The sequence below is a fragment of the Budorcas taxicolor genome, chromosome 8 (assembly GCF_023091745.1).
Source record: "Budorcas taxicolor isolate Tak-1 chromosome 8, Takin1.1, whole genome shotgun sequence".
NCBI lineage: Eukaryota > Metazoa > Chordata > Mammalia > Artiodactyla > Bovidae > Budorcas > Budorcas taxicolor.
In genome coordinates, this window is record NC_068917.1 from 66,772,897 (window position 1) to 66,793,547 (window position 20,651).

General features: G+C 49.6%; 1 protein-coding gene across 1 annotated transcript in view; it reads left to right on the forward strand.

Annotated features, from left to right (window-relative positions):
• Nucleotides 1-20,651, forward strand: part of COL15A1 (collagen type XV alpha 1 chain) — a 101,835-nt gene that overhangs the window by 47,379 nt on the left and 33,805 nt on the right. Inside the window, exons 8-19 of the mRNA XM_052644510.1 lie at nt 1,567-1,719; nt 2,643-2,795; nt 4,759-4,908; nt 5,436-5,576; nt 9,516-9,575; nt 10,732-10,824; nt 12,188-12,313; nt 12,877-12,939; nt 18,920-18,955; nt 19,372-19,512; nt 19,691-19,756; nt 20,563-20,598. Coding sequence (XP_052500470.1) covers nt 1,567-1,719; nt 2,643-2,795; nt 4,759-4,908; nt 5,436-5,576; nt 9,516-9,575; nt 10,732-10,824; nt 12,188-12,313; nt 12,877-12,939; nt 18,920-18,955; nt 19,372-19,512; nt 19,691-19,756; nt 20,563-20,598 — 1,218 coding nt within the window. The remainder of the gene's footprint in view (nt 1-1,566; nt 1,720-2,642; nt 2,796-4,758; nt 4,909-5,435; nt 5,577-9,515; nt 9,576-10,731; nt 10,825-12,187; nt 12,314-12,876; nt 12,940-18,919; nt 18,956-19,371; nt 19,513-19,690; nt 19,757-20,562; nt 20,599-20,651) is intronic.

Below are 20,651 nucleotides of genomic sequence, written 5' to 3' on the forward strand. Positions count from 1 at the left end.
TTTTTAAAATAGCTTTTTAAAAATTTATTTATTCATTTTTGGCTGTGCTGGGTATTCGTTGCTTTCACTAGTTATGATGAGCCAGGGTTTCTTCATTGCAGTGCCTGGGCTTCTCATTGTGGTGGCTTCCCTTTTGGCAGAGCACAGTCTCCAGGGCAAGTGGGCGTCAGTAGTTAAATTCCCAGGCTCTAGAGCACAGGCTCAGTAGTTGTGGTGCACAGGCTTAGCTGCCCAGCAGCACGTGGAATCTTCTTGGACCAGGAATCAAACCTGTGTCCTCTGTTGGCAGGCTGATTCCCATCCACTACGCCACTAGGAAATTGCCGAAAGGAATTCTTATTCTCTAATTGGTTAGCCCCTAAATGAATTCTTTCCCTTTTCTTACATAGCCTGGAGGCAGATAGAGGGCGAATACCAATAGGATAGGATAGAGCTGATTCTGTTTCCTTTCATTGTCTCTGTGCTTGTCCCACGTAAGTGGTCTGGCTCTTTTTTTTTTTTTTAGAGGTTAACAGAGGTTATCTGAAGCCTCTTGAATTATACTTGCCCTTTGGAACTTTAGCTGACACTGAGTCAGAATAAAATCTCATTTTAACGACTTATTGACCAGAGATGTATTAATGTGTCTTTTGCTGCCCAACCATTATTGACTGGAGTGTTTCAATATTCACTTATATAACAAATAGCCAACCAAAGGCTTCAGTTTCTGCAAAAATCCCCTGGTCAATAATATGTTAAAATCCTATGACATCATCTTTTCTCTGTTTTTTGGGGACAGTAATTCTACAAGGATTTACTGTTACATGGGAAAAGAGTTCTGTAGCCCAGTGGGTTTGGGAAATGGTCCTCTCTGTATTCTGGTTATAGGCTCTAAGTCCTTCAGCAAAGAAATCTAACTCTGATCAGGTTAGTGTGTTTAGTATCAAAAGAACTATTTTCTGCAATGAAACAGAACAAAACCCCACCCCAATTTAAAAAAAAAAACAAAAAAACAAACCTTTGTGAAACTGAGGTAAAACACAGTTGGTTTGGTGACACCAGCAGCCAAAGTTGCTCTCTCTCATCATATCCTGCATCTTCTGTGTAACCTTCAGAGAATCTGCCTGTGAATTTTCTAAGGAAACTGAGTCACAGGGAAAGAGAGTGGTGTCCAGTCTTGAGAAGGCTGAGGAGGACAGGATTTCTGTCTACCTATCTCTGAAGCACTATCATGGGGGAAGACATTCACCCTGTTCCTATGCTCCTGGATGGGCACACAGGAGAGGTCACAGGGAGGCAGACGGGGCTAGACTGAAGTGTCTAGTACCCGAGCAGGTGTCTCAGGAGGCAGCGATCTCCCAGTCACTGCTGTGGCAAACAGATGCTTGGAATCAGGTGGAAGACACAGGGGCCTTGCAGTCTCTCCTGCTGCAGAGATTCTGGGGGCTTTTGTGAAGCTGGGGCAACATCATAGAAAAGAAAATACTTTGAGGAAAGAAGCTACAGAGATGCAAAATGCCAGCCACAGCCATCTTGATCAGGGCTATAGGCAAGTGATGCAGTCCCTAGTGATGTCTTTGTTCCCAGAGTCCATACACAGAAGATTTGGCAGCAACAGCAGCAGCCGGGGAGGCCAAGATGCCCATCAGCACTGCTAGGGAAGCAGAGGCCAGCAGTGGGCCCACCGGGGGACTGACCCTCTCCATGTCCATCGAGCACCCCGGGGAGGGGGTCACTCTGGTAAGCAGCTCAGAGCGCATGCTCTACCTCACTTGTTTCTGGAGTTTGGCGGCGTCTCAGGTGGGAGCAGTCACTGGTCTTCCTCACCTGATTGCAAAGTACAGAGTGATGGCTTTGTGGGGCCAAGTGCAGGTAGACTCAGATTTGGAGGCCTGGGCCTCTGTTGACTGATTCAGCAGGTGTTTGTGGAGTACTGCGCTATGCTGGGCACCAGGTAAAAAGGACAGATCCATCCCCTGGGGACAGACAGGGCAGAGGTATGATAGGAGAAGCACGGGAAAGCACCAAAAAGGGGGCCCAGAACCCAGAGTTGGGGGTCTAGGAGGCCTTTCTGGGTTAAGGATGCTGAAGGGGAGGCCAGGGGATGCTTAGAAGTAGCCTCGTGATGGAAGTGAGACAGGTGTTCTTGGAGGCAGGCCAGTAGGAGCAGAAGCTGGAGGCATCAAGATGAACACAAAAGACCTACCCAAGTGCAGCATGCCTGCAGGGCCAGGCATGAGCAGTGGGCAAGGGAAACTCAGCTGGAGAGGCCTCTGAGACCACGGGTACTGTGAAAAAGAACCTGAACGCTCAGCAGAAGTGGGCAGTCACTGAAGGGCATTTCAGAGGAAGTGATCTTAGGATCACAGCAGCATCTTAGATCCCTTGACTCCTAAGTAGGGAAAGAAGGAAGTAAACAAACTGGGAGGTAGGCAGGTGGGTTTGGGGGCTATGTCGAGGTCTGGAACAGGAATGTTGCCTTGCTGTAGGAGCAGTCAGTGATGCCACCTGTTGCCAAGAGTCCCAGTGAGTAAAGGCCTGGAAAACATCCATCAGATCTGTCACAATGATGGTTGGTGACCTCAGGGAGGGCAGTTTCAGTTCTTTCCAGCCATACCGCAGCAGGTCAGTGATGGTGGCCCTGGTGATGTCTTCCTATTCAGGCTCCAGAAAATGAAGAAGGTTCGGCAGCAACAGCAGCAGGGGAGGCCGAGGAGCCCGTCAGCATTACCAGGGAAGCAGAGGCCGGCAGCGTGCCCACCGGGGGACTGACCTTCCCTATGCCCACCCAGGACCCTGGAGAAACAGTCACTCTGGTAAAGAGTGTAAAGTGCTGGAAGGCTGCGGGTTACAGCTGGGAGCAGATCCCAGCCTTCTGAGTGGGCCAGTCTCCATTCTGTCCAGCAAGTCCAGAAGAACCTGAATGGGGAGAGGGCACCTGACAAATACTCCCTCAGAGGTGGGGTCTGCCGGTGCCTGTGAGTGTGCTGTGGAGAGTTCTGTGGCCCCTGGAGGCATGGGGACAGCGCAGGGCTGATGCAGGGCTCGGGAGTGGGAGTGGAAGAGTGCTGGGTGTGAGTGGAGGAGGTGATGGTGGCCACAGCCATGCCCATTTCTGGGCACAAGCACAGGTGGTCAGAGCACACTGGAGGGTCCAGTTTCAAGCAGGCCCTGGCATGGTCCAATGGCCTGGCCAGGCCTTCTCACCCTCCTTTCAGGCATCATGGAGAGACGCTCCCGTCTCTTGAAGGCAGGATGCAAGGATCCGAGGACACTGCAAGTCCTGGAACACTGTCATAATGGCTGTCCTGCATGTCCTTCAGACTCAACAGATTCAAATCTAGACTTCTTATTTCCACTCCTGGGTTCCTGTCTCAGATGATGGAGTCCTCATCCACCAGCTGCCAAATCCAGAATTCTCTTCCCTCTTCCATACTTCCCACATTCTGTCACGTGTCAAGTCTTGTTGATTTTTCTGCCTCAGCATATCACACTTGTGCCTCTTTCTACGTTTCTCCAGTGCCAGTCCCCTGGATCGAGCCACCGCATCCCCAGTCCAGACGATGGCTAAGGCCTCCCCTGGCCACCTCCACCCTCTCTCCCAGCTCCTCCTGGTGGGAGCAGCTGTCTGTGGGAGGCTTCCCACTGTCCTCCTTGCAGTCCCTGCTCCCCCACCTGGCCGCCACGGCTCGCAGGGTTCAGCCTCGGGGCCACACCTGGGGCCACTGTCCCTGCTCTCGGTGCTCCAGCCTCACTGGCCTTCTTTCAATTTCTGGAACGTGCCTCACTCCTCCTTGCAATCCTCCCACCCTCTCTCCTGTCTGCCTGGACCTTTTCCTCCTCTTCCTTCCCTCCTTTAATTCCTGCTTATCCTTAGAGTTCAGCTCAAACATCACTTTATTAGGCAGGTGCCTCCCAGGCTGTGAAGCCTGCCTGTCAGACACGTTCACAGCACCCCCAAATGTCTCCTTGGAAGGCCTCATCACAATTGTAATTAAGAGTAGACTGGGTAAATTGCTCATTTCTGGCTCTCAGCTAGGCTGTGGGCTCTGTGAGGGTGGGGCGCACACACATTTGCTCATAGATCTGTCTGCATCCTTGCAGAGCTGGGGACTCAGTAGATGTTTGCTGGGTGCGTGAAAGGAGGGAGTCGTCAGGCCGTCACATACCAACACTGGTCTTTGAGATCCTTCCACACATTCGTTCTCAGCCTTTCACCTCTGGTTCTAATGTCCAGACAAGGAAACTTTACAGTGGGGAGGGCATGCCACTGCCGGGTGATGGAGTGCCCCAAGCCACTTGGTGGTTGCATGGATTATTTTAACTAACTAATCGTCACTACCACCTGCTCTTTCTTTTTCTTCCTCTTCTTCTTCACCTTGCTTCCCTCCCCTCTTACCTTTCCTTCTTCTTTAAAGGCAAATCCCCTGTCACAGGGTGAGAAAACTGGGGATCAGGTTCCAGTCTTTACTCAAAAGAAACTAAACTAGCAGAGCTGTCTGGAGATAGAAGGGCTTCCTGTGCAGGTGGGGCGCTCCCATCACTGAAGATGTGCATCCAGCAGAGACGTCTTGGAGGGGACTCCAGGGCAGGGAGGGGATGACCTGAGCAGTGCATTCTAAGCCTGGAGTTCTGGGGGTCTGTGGCTAAGGCTGGTTCTAGATGAGCTATGGCCGTGCTTTTGTCTGATGACCTCAGTAGTTTCCTCCCTGCAGTCACACACCCAGCAACCCGGGGTATGGAGGAGGTGGACGATCCCTTGCGCCAATTTCCTTTCAGAGTCCAATCCGTGAAGAAGGCTCTACAACAGCAGCAGCTGCAGCAGATGTGCCGCTTGGCACTTTTGAGGAAGAAGAGGCCAGCGGGGTCCCCACCGATGACCTGGCTTTCGTCACACCCACAGCGGCCTCCAAGCAAGGGGTCACTTCGGTAGGTGTCTGCTAGCATCCTCTCCAGCTCACAGTGGGGAGGGAGGTCAGGGGCACTAGACAGGAGCAGTTGCGGGCCTTCCCAGAGCCAAATCCACAGGCGACTTCATTAGGGCACGGATTTAGGTTGGCACCAACAGAGGGAGGCAGGATGTAACTGAGGAGCATGGCAGGGGGGGTCAGGGGAGCAGGCTTGGTCCTGACCCTACTTACGCCCAGCGTTGTCCAAGGAGAACTTTCTCAGAGAGTGGTCCAAAGTTAGACAGCGTTGCTGGGGTGGGGGGGGGGGGCGGGGGGCAGTGAGCACTGCTAGGGAGGAGGGCTTAGAGGAGATGCACGTTTCAGGAGAGGGTCATGAACCTGTGCTTTGGTGAGTATATTGGGAGTAATGACAGTTGTAGGTAGGCAAGTGCTTTGAAACTGGGCTAGCACCACTCAAAGGACAGTCGACAAAACTCCCCAGCAGCAGTGTGCGCATGGCGTTGTGGATGAGGCAACACGAGTCCTTATGTTGCTTTGGCTTCTCAGGGTCCTGGTGACGAAGACTTAGCAGCAGTCACGACAGAGGAGCCCCTTACTGCAGCTGGGGCAGACGCATTGGGCAGCACTCCCCCTGAGGGGCCCCCACTCCCCTTACCCTCGGTAGCCCCTGAAAGAGGGACCCCTCCGGTAAGTGAAGATTTCACTTCACACAGAGTTGTGAAGATTTGCCTTGGCCAGTCTTACAGAGGAGGGAAAGAAAGGCCAGAGTTGTGGGAAGGGCCTGGGTTTTCATCTTGGTTTGCAACATGCAGAATTGGGGCTTTTGAGAGAACACATGAGGAGGCTGCAGTTTGTAGAGATAAAGCAAGAGGTAAAAACCTAGGGCCCCTGGCTTTGTGTCCCAAGTTGCCCACATCTTTAATTGAAGTGAGTCTAACAGGCAGACCTGCTGAAAGGTACAACGGCCCATCTCAAATGTCATGAGATTCCCATTCTGGAGGTGGGAAAGCTTATAAGATGCGGCAGAGACGATAAAGGAAATAGAAGCATCAAAGGGGTGTGTGTGTGTTGGGGTGGGGAGAGGGTCCAGTTACCTTCAGGTGCCTTGTAACATGAGTTTCTATAATTCTGGGTTGCAACTATATGACCTCAGGCAAATCCTTTTGGGGGGGGGGGCCTCAGTTTCCTCATCTGTAAAAGAGGGTTAGGAATTAACCTGGTGGCTCAGACAGTAAAGCATCCGCCTGCAATGCGGGAGACCTGGGTTCGATCCCTGGCTTGGGAAGATCCCCTGGAGAAGGAAATGGCAACCCACTCCAGTACTCTTGCCTGGAAAATTCCATGGACAGAGGAGCCTTGTAGGCTACAATCCATGGGGTCGCCAAGAGTCGGACACGACTGAGCGGCTTCACTTCACTTCACTTCACTACCTCATCTGTAAAAGAGGGTAGCTGTGATGTCAAGTCAGAAATGCAGGTCAGAGACTGTTTGGAAGGTCCTGTGCACAGGTGTGAGGTTGTCACTACTTAAGGGCTGTGACTTTGTCTTTTAGAAGTGGGAAACCCAGAGTCAGTCCTCAGCATGGGCTTGTGTGAACTGGGGAGTTAAATTGACCTTTAAGTGTCAATATTTTTAAAGGAAAGTGTTCCACTGGTGACCAGCTTGGGCTTGCCAGTTCCCCAAGTAGCATTTGGTCACACATGCTTTCAGAGCCTTGAGTCAACCTCCAGGCACGTGGTCCCTCAGCCACAGTGCTCCAGGGCTGACCCGGCACTGGAGGGACAATGGGATGGTACATCTGAGAGCCAGCAAATCCCAAATGCCCACTGCACCAGCACCTGGTGCTTACCAAGCACTGCTCTGTCTCTTTAGTTTGTGTTCATTCACTTGTCATGACTCAAGGCATAGCAACTCAGGGCCCTCAGTCTATACAGTTGGAAACTGAGATGAATATGACCTCATTCCTATCCCCAAGGAACTCACAGTGAAGGGGCAAGAAATAAGCCTTTTGCACGGTCATTTATTAAGCACTCTGGGTTCCAAGTTGATCTGATTCTATGCACAATACCACACTCTGGTGCAAGGAGAGTCATCTCTGTTTCCCAGGCAAGGGGAGTGACATTTAGGTAAAGGAACCTGCCTGCTGTGGCATGCCCCCAAGACCAGGGCCAGGATTTGAACGCGGGCATACTGGCCTGCAAAGCGCATGCCCTGGAGCATCCCCGAGAGTGCGGTGTAGTGAAGAGGCCCAGGTTGGGAGCCGGGAGGCTGAGGGTCTGACTTGTGGTGAGTCTTGGTGTTGCTTTCTATAAAAGGAGGAGGTGAGCAAGAGCTCTGGGTTTTAAACTTTTCTGCATCTTGGAGACACCTGGGATGCTTAGGTTGCTGCAGGTGTCTGAGTCCACTGCCAAGCCAGTTGAGGAGCTCCTGGTGCCAGGGTTCGTGCTCCCGGGAGACTCGACGGGGCAATGAACTGGAACCCGCCAGGCTGGCTGCATGCCTGTGGCCCCCAGCTCCTGTGCCGTGACTCCCTAAATGGAGTGCCCCTGCTCCTCTGCTCCTCACCCCAAGGAACACACAAAACCCCAAGACTGCCTCTCCCCACAGAGATGCCACATCAGGCGCAGCAGTGCTGGCTGGCCATGTGCCTTCACGTAGAGCCAGTTCTCCTTTTTCTTTTTCTAAAACTTTTTTATTATGGCAACTCTAAAAATTCCCCAAAGGACTTAGAATAGTATAATAAACCCCCTCATATACAACAGTCAGCAACTTAATGTGTCTTGCTTTTCTCCACCTCCTACAGCTATCTTTGTGGAGTGGAGGGATGGGGGAAGCTGGAGTGTTTTAAAGCAAATCCCAAGCATCATATCATTTAACTCAAAAACACATTAATATGTATTGTTAAAAGGTTGATCTGGGACCTTTTTTCCTTTTGCCACAGTATTATCCATCAGTGGGTGATAATGGATGTCATTATCCATCTAAGAACGCTGACAGTGGTTCCTTCACGTCATCTAATACCCTGGCTATTTAAAAATGCCTTTTCATGGTTAGGTTGGATCTGAATCCAAACAGGGTCTACACTGTTTGGTTGATGTGTCTCTTAAGTCTCTTTTAGTCTACGATTTTCTCCCACCTACTCTGTTCTTTTTGCCATTGATTTGTTGGGCAGCCTGGTTCAGTTGTCCTTAGATCCTTTATATTTTGTGCTTTGAGAAGTTGGTGTTTGGTGAGGGCCTGGGGAGACCAGCTATGCTGGTGGCCGTGTCAGTGATTGACTGCTTCTGAGAAGTTCTGTGTCAACACATATAAACACCGTAAGTTGCATTTTGTTGACCCAGATACTTCTGTCCTGGGAATCAATCCTAAAAGAGGTAGTCATATTAAAAAAGCTTTCTGTACATGTTAATCTTAGTATTGTCCCTAATGGAAAAAGAAAACTGGATACAGTTTAGCCAACAATAAGGGAGTTAACTGAATTAAAGGATGTTCAAATAATGGGACATTATGCAGCTATTAAAATTAAACTTACTAGGAGTATTTAATGACAAGAAAATACTTACTGTATAATGCTGAGTGAAAAAAGCTGGTTATGAAATTCAGTATACTGTGTGGCCTTAACTCCAGTGTTCTTGCCTGGAGAATCCCAGGCACCGGGGAGCCTGGTAGGCTGCCCTCTATGGGGTCACACAGAGTTGGACACGACTGAAGTGACTTAGCAGTAGCAGTGGTCTTAACTATTTAAAAATAGATACATACAAAAGCCCGGGAAGGAAATACCCTTTCTAAATGTCAGCAAGTATGGCCTTAAAGTAGCAGAACTGTGGTGGTTGACAGGTTCCTAATATATGGTGGTGTTTCCACCAAGGGTGCTTCTGACTTTCCCAGTGAGATTTTTAAAAATTTCTAAGAAGAGAGGTGGCTCAGTGGTAAAGAATCTGCCTGCCAATGCAGGAGACGCGGCATCAATCCCTGGGTCGGGAAGATCCCCTAGAAAAGGAAACGGCAACCCACTCCAGTATTCTTGCCTGGGAAATCCATGGACAGAAGAGCCTGGCGGGCTACAGTCCATGGGGTCACAAAACAGTCGGATATGACTTAGTGTCTAAGCAACAAGCAAAAAGAAGAGAGAGGGGGAGAAAGGAGAAAGGGAAAGACAAGCGTGCAGCATCTCGTCCTGGCATGTAACCTGTAAAGATACATCACCCTAAGTGCCTGTGTCTGGAATCTGACGAGCTGAAATAGGTACCCTGCTTCCTCAGCAAATGGTTTAAAAACACAACAAAGACAGTAACAGGAGCACCCACTCTGAAGTATCTTTTGGATGATTTTGAATCTTAGACTCACCCAAGGTAATGGGTGAGAGGGACACCCATGTCTGGCCCTGCCACACCCTTCTCTCTGTTCGTGTGTATAATGGGGATGTAGACCTTCTCCCTGGGAAGTGGTGAGAATCAAATGAGCTAATACCTGGAAAATTTTACCTGGCGTGTGGTACATGCTCAACAAATGAGGTATATAAAACTCCTGCATAAGCCGCCTCTGAAGAGGAGCATAATTTCTGGAGAGAGAAGGGGACAGGAGGAAGCAGTGCCCGATGCTCCACTGACATCTTGTTCTCTTTAGGGTGAAGCTGAGGAGGGGTTTCCTGGCCCCCCTGGACCTGCTGGGCCTACTGAACCCACGGTGAGATTCCTACCCATGCTCATCACAAAGTGCCAGGGCCAGGGATGCACAAAACAGCTACAGAGGATTCTTCCTCTCAAGTGCCCTCCAGTCAGGGCTCAGTGCCCACTCCTGTGCCGGGACTCTCTCCTGAAGCCCAGGAGCTTGATGTTTATAAAGCTCCTTCATATCCTGTGCCCTGAAAGGCCCCTGGGTCCCTCACACCCCAAGCTGAACTTGTCACCATGCTCCTAGGCCTGCTCTCCCTGCAGGGCTCCCCTCTTCTGGGAATGGTACCCCATCTTCCTGATCACCAAGAGAGAAGCCAGGAAGTGTTCTCATGTGCCTCTCCCCCTCCGTGATCCAGGCAGTCCCCAAGCCCCTCAGCCTAGCTGTGCAGCGCCTCCTCATCCCTTGGATGGCGACAGCAGCCTCCGAACTGTCTCTCCACCTCCATGTCATCACCTCCCCTCTCCCACCCATACGCGCACAACCTGCCCGGACTTAGCTCTAACCCCTAATCCAGATCCTCCTTTCTTGATGATTGAAGGAGGCTTTGCCTGGTTCCCATCCTCAGGAATTAAGTACCAGACAGGTGTTTGGGAAGTTTCCTTTTGTTTTTGGAGGAATTTGATGACATTCAACAAGTAGACATTGAGTGCCTTCTTGGTGCCAGATCTCATGATGGACCCTGGGCACCCAGAGGTGTCTCAGGACTGGGCCAATTCTGGAGTCCTAGCCTAGCAGGGCCACCAGATACAGACAACTGAGCTTCAAAGCCATGTGGCCCTATGGCCAAATCCAGACCTTCACAGAGGCTGGTGGGAACACAGATCAGGAGAGATGAATTCTCTCTGAAAATGGGGTTGGGCAGGGCTTCCTGGAGGAGGTGACCATGGAACTGGACCTTGAAGGATGAGTAGGGGTTGGAAATGCAGGAAAAGAGGATGAGAGGCTGGGAAAGTGTCCTGTGTTTTGAGCACTGGCCGTATGTTGGCTGCACAGCTGGGAGGGAGAGAAGAAGGAGGGCAGCTATGGAGGGGACCGGGCATAAGAGCCAGGAGGGAAGTCAGCAGCAGCAGTTACAGGGGCACAGAATACTGGAAAGCTCTCAGTGGCATGCCTGTCCTTGGAGAATGATGGTGAAACCCAGCCGTGGAGCTTTTTCTCTCTGCAGGTGGAAATGGAGGCTGAGGGCTCCGGCCTGGGCTGGGGCTTGGATGTCAGCTCTGGCTCTGGTGACCTGGTGCCCAGTGAGGAGCTGTTACGAGTGAGTGTGAAGGGTTAAAAGGCCTGGTGTCGGGTAGCGAGGGGAGGGCAGCCTTCATGAGGATCTAGGAGGGGGGACACAGGGATTGATAACAGATGAAACCAGCTTGGCCTCTGTAGATGACTGCTGAGGCTGACGGTGGGCTCCTGGGACTCACTATACTTCCCATCTACATTTATGTATGCTCGGCATTTCCGTCTTTGGTCAGTTTTAAGTGAGTCTGACCTTAGTTTATAGTCAGGAGCCCCACTTTACACTTGCCTCCTTCCCCTGGCAGCCTTCTCCAGCAGCTCTTTCACAGCAGGTATGCCCATGACCTTCACCTCTACCACTGGCTCTGCCCCCAACCCCCTTACCCATCACGGAGACCTGCTGGCCTCTTCTCTACACAAGCATTTCACACTTTGATGTCCAGACCCTTCTCAAAACCCTCCCTACCCTGAGGCAGCCCCCTTTCTACCTCTCCAGACCACTCCTTCTGCCTCCTTGGCAACTCTTGGTCTCTTGCCCAAGGCTGGGCCCCCAGGGGTCCCTCTAGATTTCCCCCTGGGAGCACCTCTCCTCTCAGCTGAATCTCATGCATCTGTCCTCAGAGCCCCAACCTCATTCCATCCCTTCCTCTGAGCCCCTGTCAAGAATCCCCACCTAGAGGGCTCTGCTCAGCTCCCTTTCCACCCGTTCGTCATGACAGGGCTGGAAGGGTTCAGGACTCACTGGATGAGTGGGACAGGACCCACTTAGAACATCCAAGCTGGTGGCATCAGCGAACCCAGCCCCAGGCTAAAAAGACTAATACATTGCAGGGGTATTTTAATAAGGCTTAACAATAGGCCTTAACTCAGACTGTAAAGAATCTGCCTGCAATGCAGGAGATCTGGGTTCGATTCCTGGGTCAGGAAGATTTCCCGGAGAAGGAAATGGCAACTCACTCCATTATTCTTGCCTGGGAAATCCCATGAATAGAGGAGCCTGGCAGGCTATATAGTCCATGGGGCCACAAGGAATTGGATACAACCGATGACTAACCCTTTCACTTTCTAACAATAGGCAGTTTTGGACTAACCTCTCAGGTAATCAGAAAACTAAAGTAGAGCGCCTCAGAATTCCAACAAATTGCATCTTTAGTGTATACATACATCTGGGGAGAAAACATTATATAATGGGCTTAAAAAGACTTGAGTCCAAATCTCAGCTCTTCTCCTAATTAGCTGTGTGTGTGAGCTCTTAAGCAAGTCACATCATCTCACTGAGCCTGTTTCCCCATCTTCTAAGGAGCAACACCAGTCTCTACCTGTAGGGTTGTTGTCAGCAATGGAGTTAGTGGAACATATTCGTTTGTCCCCTCCTGCCCTGTGTTTCTTAGGGTCCTCCAGGTCCCCCAGGCCCACCTGGCTTACCCGGGATCCCAGGAAAACCAGGAACTGATGTTTTCATGGGACCCCCTGGATCTCCTGGAGAAGATGGACCTACTGGTGAACCTGGTCCCCCGGTAAGCTACCGAAGTCCCTGCCCCCGCTCTGTACCCATGGGGCTTCCTTTAGCCAGGGACCCCAGACTGCAGACCCCAGTGCTAAGGTTTATGGCTAGGCGTGAGCAGCTAGCTGGCATTTGTAAACAAAATCCTCCTCAGCCAAGACATTGCTATTACTAAGACTCCAGACAACGAAAATATCATCCTACACGTTGTTTCACTGCTTCATCTTAGTCTGTGTAGGAAATAACAGGCTCATGTAAAATCTCGGAGTCATAGTCCATCAGTGCTCAGCCTGGGGTGGGAGGCCCCAGAGACGATCTAGTCCAGCCCTGCCCCCGACTGCCCCGCAGAAGAGAAGACACAACCCAGAGAGTGAAGGACACTCGTCTACAGGCGCACAGCCAGCAGTGGCCGAGCTGTGGCCAGGAAAGTTGTTCCGCTACAGACTGACACTAGGCTTTAGACCCACCGGCCTCACCCGCTGGGTCTTCTCAGCTCTGGCCTCCTTTTCCAAAGAGGGTTCGTATTTGATAACTTATCAAAGATACTGTAGGCTGATTGTCCTTGATGTTCCTCAGGGCCCCGAGGGAAAAGCTGGACTTGATGGAGCCTCCGGTCTTCCTGGAATGAAAGGGGAGAAGGTACGAGGAGAGGGGGAGGGATGTTGCATAGGGAACCACCAGGCTCATCCTGCCTCTGTCCTCTAAGCCCGACCTTGCCTCTGACCCCATCCTGGTCCTCCCTGCTGGATGTCTCTCCCTAGGGCTCTCTATACTCAAACCTGCACTCAGCATCTTCTCCCATCTACTCCTGCATGTTCCCAGCTTCCAAGAATGGCACCACCATCCGCCCAGTCACCTGGACTCAAAAACAGAGTCTTCTCTAACTCCTCCCTCCTCTCCTTTCCTGCCACCATGAATCCGTGGCCAGGAGTAGCCAATCTTAAGTCCACATATCTCTCCCCTCTCTCTGCCCTGACCTGACGTTCATTCTTCCTTGCCTACAGCGTGGCATCAGGCCCCTCACTGATGCCCCTTCTCTCCACTCACAGTCCAACCTCCACCCACCTGCCAGTCCATCTTTCCGGAGCAAGCTCTCATCACTCACTGTCTTTCCACGGAGAAAGCACCAGTGGCTCCCTCATGCCTGCAGGATGGAGCCTTCACTGAGTGCAGATCTTCGAGTCCCTTCCTGACTGCCTCTTAGCTCCCTGCCATTGCTCGCTCACACACCTGCCTCTGGGCCAGCCAGCTCTACTGAAAGGCCCCAGGCTTGCACAACCTCCTGGCCTCTGCGCGGGGCTCCCTGTCCTTTCCCTTTCCTCACCCTCCTGTGCCCAGTTCACATGCATCTGGGAGGCTCTCCTGGACCCTGTGAGTAGAAAGCACCCCTCCTTCCTCCACTTGCTTTTAGCTCAATGTCGACTCTGCTGGGACCCCTCCAGCCAGGGACACTGTAGCTGCTAGCTGACCCGTCTGCTCCCCACCCTACTCTGACAACCAGAGCGGAGGCACTGTCTGTGTCTCCTTAGAATCTAGCGCAGGCTTCTGTGAGCAGTTTGATGAATCCTCCATTTCCGAGTCTCACACGCCTTCATTCTCCTCCTTCTCCATAAACCGGTGGAGTCTTCTGTCTGTTAAGTCCACTTGGTGCTGCGGGGGTGGGGTTCCTGCCCATTGTGTTCCTGGCCTGGTTGATGAGATAAGCTGTGTTCTGCGGACGCAGACAATAAAGATAAGGTGAGCTTCCTTCTAGAGATGTAGTCTTGAGCTTCAGTAGGGTTCAGAGGAGGGAGGGTTCATCCACATGGCTAAGGGAGTGGAGACCCTCTGTGTACCCCACCTGGACAAAGCTGTGGGAAATGCTGACTCCCTAGACACCCCCATCGCCACTGAACTGAATTTCCGTTTTCAGTCAGCTCTCAAGTGTATTTAATTGAAACAGTAACTCAATTTTCATGGAAAGCTCATTTCTCAGAAAAAGAAGAAACAATTGTCGAGTTTTACAGAACTCGTTTTACATGGACCAGCTCTTTCATAAGAAATTAAAATTTGCAGGAAACATTACAAGACTACTCTCACCTTCCCTCCTCTTCTTACCAGCTCCCCTGCCCCTGCCCCGCACCCCTTCCCCTCACACTTCTACCCCCTCCACACCCTTCGCTGCTCTGGTCTCAGACTGAAAAATGCCCAAGACCACGCCCACATCCGCCCGCAAACACCCGTGCAGGCGCACTCTGCAGCTGCCCAGATACTCGGTCATGCACAAAAGCGGCAGGCTTGCCCAGAATAACTGTGGCAGATAAATCACTTTTTTCTTCCTGGAATTTGCTATGAGATCTAATTTGTTGCCCTGTGTGTCTATGATGGTTTCTGGTCGAGAAAAAGCAGATTCTAGAAAGACTTGGAAATTTGCTCCAGGAGAGCTGAAGGGAAAGCTTGTACATGACACTTACCTGCACCCCCGCAAAGAAAACCAAGCAGAATAGTCTAAAGGTGAAATAAAAACATGCGGAAGAAAGTGAATAATCTCAGGGATGTAAGACCACATAAAATCCAATGATACGGGTGATCCTTGAGTCTCCTCTGATCTCTGCTTCAGTTTACATGCCTCCAATGCCAGAGGACTCATTTCCTGCCCAGGCAGTGCCCTCCACGGCTAGGTGGACACTTGCAGGGAGGTCGTTCCTTGTTGTTACCAGGACATCAGCCTCTCTTCTCACCTGCAGGACACACAGACCAGTCTAGATAGTTGAAAACCCCGAAGAATAAGATTTGGTTTACTTGGCTGGAAATAATATTGTTATAGGTAATCATTTTCAAATGTGAGATTGTCATCAAAATGTGGATGTCATTAAGAATTCATCAAATAAATTATTCTGTGTTGAGTTTGATCATAGGAATATTCCATAATTTATTTTTCCCAAATTAAGATGAGCAGCCACTGAGATCTTTAGCCCATGAAGGAATGGGCAGGGGATGGCTTGCTTTCTCAGCTATAGAATGGTTCTGGAAAGGCTGCTGAAGAACACACTGGAAATGGCTCTCTAAAAAATTTCTTTCTGCTTTTACACTGTAGATTCTGCCGTCTTCAGCACAGACCTAGGACTAATGGTTGTCATTTTTTCCCTTCTTTCATAATCTGACTAATACATGTTATTCTTCAGTCTCAAAAGGCACTGGGATGCCCAGGCAGAAGAGAGTTTATGTTTCAGATTTTCTTCAGTGCTCAGAATTGCTGAGGACTGTTAAGCTCCCAGTAACTGGCTGTGAGTAACCTCACTGAGCTACTGAAATGTCATTGCTGGGCACTGTAAAACCAGCTTTTGCATGAGATGTGTGAGGAATGCAAGTAAATGACCATCACCTTCCCTTTCTCCAACCAGTCCCAAATTGGCTTCGATCAATTCTCTAAATCTTGTGTAGTAAGGAACAGTGTACCCCTTCCCAAGAACCTGAGTGGTGAGCTGGTCTTAAGTAGGATCTAGTAAGGGTTTAGAGCTTATAACAGCTTGTTTCAATTAAATGCTATGATATTGGCTGGATTTCCTATTTTATATCTTCTTTAATCATCAAATGTATTTGGTAAAAAATCTGAATTGTAGGCCTCCATGAAACCATATAGAGCATAGTCGATTTTAATTGTAACAAATTGAAGTTATCAGTGTAACACTATACACAAAACCAGCAGACTTGATAAGGCAGTAAGTAAGAAACCACAACTGAAAAGGTCCTTGATGTTATGTGATGAAGCCTAACATTTTCCTTAGCAAACCCAGCTACCATAATGAGCCAGAATTTTAAAAAATATTTATTTATTTGGCTGCACCAGGCATGTGGGATCTCCAGTTAGTTTTGGCATGCAGGATCTGTTAGTTGTGGCAGCCCATGGGATCTAGTTCCCTGACCAGGGGGTGGACTCAGGCTGCCTCCATTGGGAGCATAGAGTCTTAGCCACTGGACACCAGCAAAGTCCCCAGGATTTCTCATAAATCCTAAACCACCATTTTGCAACACGCAGCACTCCCACACCTGGTTCTTTCACAGTGTTTCTGCTGTAGAACTGGCCTCTCCATACCATCATCATATTCAGACTCGCCACTCTGCTGGCTGGAATTCCAAGACAGCGCATAGCCTCACCACACAGTTCTCTCACTGAGGAGTGAAGTCTGCCTTCACCATTTTAGCTATGGGGTCTTTGCTGATCCTTTAAATTGGAGCTACTGCTTTGACTCTGCCTATTCATGTAGGTCGCAGTAACCTATGATAAGCTCTTCCATCCCAAAACAGATCTACTCATATTCCAAAATGGTGGTCACCAAATCTGTGAGCCAGTGAAATGGGCCCAGATACTCTCTCTTCATACCTACAAGCTAGATAAAATCATCTGTTTCTGAGACAGATAAATCAAGGTCTAACATATCTTCTGGAACTTCCTTTGAAACTGCTACAAGATGTACTCTTGATTTGAAAAGTCAGAAAGACAATTGAAAAAGTACAGGTTTTCACCTTATGCACATCCTTTTCTTGAATGGAGTCAACAGTAATAATGTTTTCAGAGGATAGAGTCCAAAAATCAAGAGACTGGGCTAAGTTAACTTCTATTTCACAGTATCTCTGACCGAGATTTGACTTATTACTGGAAAAATACATAAGGATGGTACTTCCTTCAAGGACAAATTGCATCGGATAGCAGACAATGGTGGCTGGTCACACCCAAGAAAAGCAGACACAGAAACTGTGGCCTGCAGGTTGGGTAGCAAAACTGGAACCCAATCCTTTCTGTTTCTGCTCTGGATGTAAGATCACAGTTTTTCCCAGGTCAGGTTGGCAGGCAGGGAAGCAGCAGGACCCCAGCAACCTCTGCTTCCTTTTGCAAGCACTCCTCTCCTCCCGCCAGCCCATAGAGTAGCTGGGTTCACTCTGTGGTTCTCTCTTTAAGTATGTCTGTTCTGTTATTCAACCTTTCTATGGAGTATTTCCTCTCAGCAGTTACATATCTGTCTCTAAGATCTCTAATTGATTTTTTTCCATAACTACTGTCCTTATTTCATAATAGTTTGTCCTTGTTTCTTGGCTGTAATAATATCCTCCCTTTTCTCCCTGAGAGTACATAGTATTTACTTAGAGTTCTGATTGGTTTGTGTTCTCAGCTCTGTTTCTGCAGGAGACATTCCATGGTTGACGCTGTTCTCTTTCAGAGTGTTGCTTTTGCTCAGAAGTGTAGGGTTTCTTGCTTGTGTGGTTATGCTTTAGAAATTGGAATCCCTCTTTATTCTGTGTTCTTCTTCTGTTTATACAAAGTACTGGCGAGTTGGGTGGTAGCTACTTCTGCAAGGTTTTAGGACAGGAGGATTAGGATGTTCCTCAACAGCTGATCTTAGGTGTTTGGGGTACCCTTGGACCTCCCAGAGCCTGCCAGCCACCTGGGGCTCTGCCATATCCCTTTGCTTCAGTAAACAACTCTTACTGTTCTTGTAGTGAAAATGGAAGGTGAGGGGAGAGGGGCAGGGCTCCATGGCTATCTAGCTCCGGAATGTCAGCTTCTATCTATCAGAGCCATAGTCTGCTCTCTTGGCTTCCACTCTTCCCTTACCTGGTGATATATTTCTCCCTGTGGTTTGTCTCCATGGCTGAAGCCTCTGACTTCAGCTTCCTGTGTTTTCTCATTGGCATTCCTTACTGTTTCAGGCTCAGTGTCACTCGCCATCTAATTTTTGAGCATGACTGTTTTGGAACTATCCACTCTGTCACTTCCATGGATTTGATATAGGAAGGGGAAGAAGGGTTTGGGAGAAGGCGCAGCCTTAGTCTGTGGCTTTGTCATGGTGTCGAGAGCCTTCTGTGTGGCCGTGCGGTTTCTGGCTTCTTCTCTTGAGGGTGGTTGGGTGGTCTCCTTGGAGGTTCTCCAGCTGGGGGCCCCTGACTGCAGTCCTCTGCTGTAAGGCAGTGTATCCTGTGGCTGACCACTCCTGGCCATCAGCTCCCATTGGTCCTCCCCTCTGCTTTGAACTCACAGCTGGCTCTTTACCTTGGGATCCACATCTACCACCCTAGAAAACCTCTGCCGTGGCCCCCATTGGTGATGGACACATAAGCTGTTTTAGAGACCCTCCCCCTCAATTCTGGGACTATTCCAGCCGGATTTTGGTCTTCAGATTTTTCCAGAAGAGAGTCAGCCATCATATCCAAAAGCCTAGGGAATACATATCAAATTCTTGAAGTCCCTTTTCTTGGCTTCAAGGAGGAGAGGCTCCCCTTACTTCCATCTTGAGAAGGTGGAGAGAGGGTCCAGCTCAGTGCACTGACGGCTCTCCAGGGAAACCCTCCCCTTACAACCTTTCCCTGGTTCATCTTCAGCTCCTGCTTTTCAGTCTTGAGGTGGGTAATCAACTAATGGTTGAAAAATGGGTTTCACAAGCTTTCAGCATGACCTGCCTAGCAAACTCACAATTACTGTAATGGGCTCAGGTTTGAGACATCAGTCAAAACTGCCCAGGAAGAGTTCCATTTTAATGTCCTGTTACTTAAGTGTCTGTAATCCTGCATTTTCTTCTAAACGTACCTAATGGAAGATATATTATTATATTATATATAATCAGCCATCATTTTTTTTTTTCAGGGAGCTAGAGGACCTAATGGCTCAGTTGGTGAAAAGGTAAAAATTGAAAAAGAAAATTTTTCTCCTCCTTCTTCCTGTCTCTCTGGGTTTAGTATAATTGAACTGTTGGGCTGAAGTACTAAACATGTAAATGTCATGGATCAGAGAAAAGCATCTGGATGGAAGTGCTTGGGGAAGGCGGAACAGCTGGAGCTGGAGGAGAGTGAGTAACCTGCCAGGTTTTCTCCTCTGTCACTCCCTCCACCCAAAAGCATTCAGTGAGTGCTGTCAGCTTATCTCCAAGTAAAATGTCAGTTGGCAAGACAGCTGTTTCTGTACCATTAAGCAGCACCAATTGGAGAATCCATCCATCTAATGAAATTCAAAGAACAATTTTCTGACTCAGGTGTGAATGTTTTTCCTTCCATGAATGAACCCAAGACTAGATAATCAGCCTGTCCCCTTCCTCACAGGGTGATCCCGGCAACAGAGGCTTACCAGGACCCCCAGGGAAAAATGGACAAGTTGGCGCTCCTGGGGTCATGGGACCCCCAGGGCCTCCTGGACCCCCTGGGCCCCCAGGCCCTGGATGTACAACAGGACTTGTATTTGAGGTATTTTCCTTCATCCCTGTGGTTAAAGAGCAACATGCATTACAGATGACTGGAAAGGCCAGCTAACTGGACGCCATGGTGCTGCTGGTTCCCTGCTGAGCCCCAGCTCCCAGCACCATACCTGGCACAAGGTGGTGTCTGGGAGTCAGATTTGAAATTCTTCTTCTTCCTTCCCTAGGATACCGAGGGCTCAGGAAGCATCAGGCACTTACACGAGCCCATCTCTGGGCCAACGGCGTCAAGTGTAGGTTGACCTTTGAAACCTTCACTTTGAGGATTGTCATGCTGTCATGCTGGAGTGGGGAAGCTGTGGGGCGCCGTCCTGCTCTGTTACTTTCAATAATTCCCACTCTCTGAGCCTCCAACTTCCAGCTGTGCTGTGGGGAGGTCAGGTGCTCTTTATAGCTTGTTTCTTTGAGGAACAGCATCGAGCTTTTGCACAAGATATAATATGGGAAAACTTGAAAATTACCTTTCTCTGTCTCCCCAGTACCTAACCATCAAGCATCTCTGCTTCATTGACTCCTTTCTGCTGCCCTTTCAAGACTCACACTTTGGCCCATTTCAGAATCCCATGCTCCTAACAGGTACCCCTGCCCGCTACATCTCCCCCCAGGGAGGTGTGGTCCATCTTCTGCTATGATTCTTCTCTCAAGAAGACCAGTCCCAGGATCTCCTTATGTTTGTCAAGTGGTACCCAGAGCTGAGCACACTAGTACAGGAGGAGCTGAGCCTCACAGAGGAGATCATCACTGCCCCCTCCATGATTGAATAGGAAGACCTCCCCCATCCCCCAGATGCAGAGGGCTCTGAGGTTCAGGGTCAAAGAACACTCAGCCAGTGCTAGGAGAGGACCTCTGTTCCTCTTGCTGTCTGAGATGTTCCTTCTCTCTGACTCCGTAAGGGGAAGTTGCCCTTAATCTTTTGCTGCCATTATCAGGGATAAAATCCTTGTGAGAGCTTGGGGAGAGATGGCAAGTTGGAAGGGTAGATGGAAAGTGGGCAAAGTGAATAGAAAAAAATTCAAAGACTGTTTGTTTGTTTTGCCAGGGTCCCAAAGGAGAAAAAGGAGACCGGGGACCTAAGGTGAGGTCATAGATCTGCAGTAGGGGTGAGAGAAGTTTTCATCCTGGTTCTAG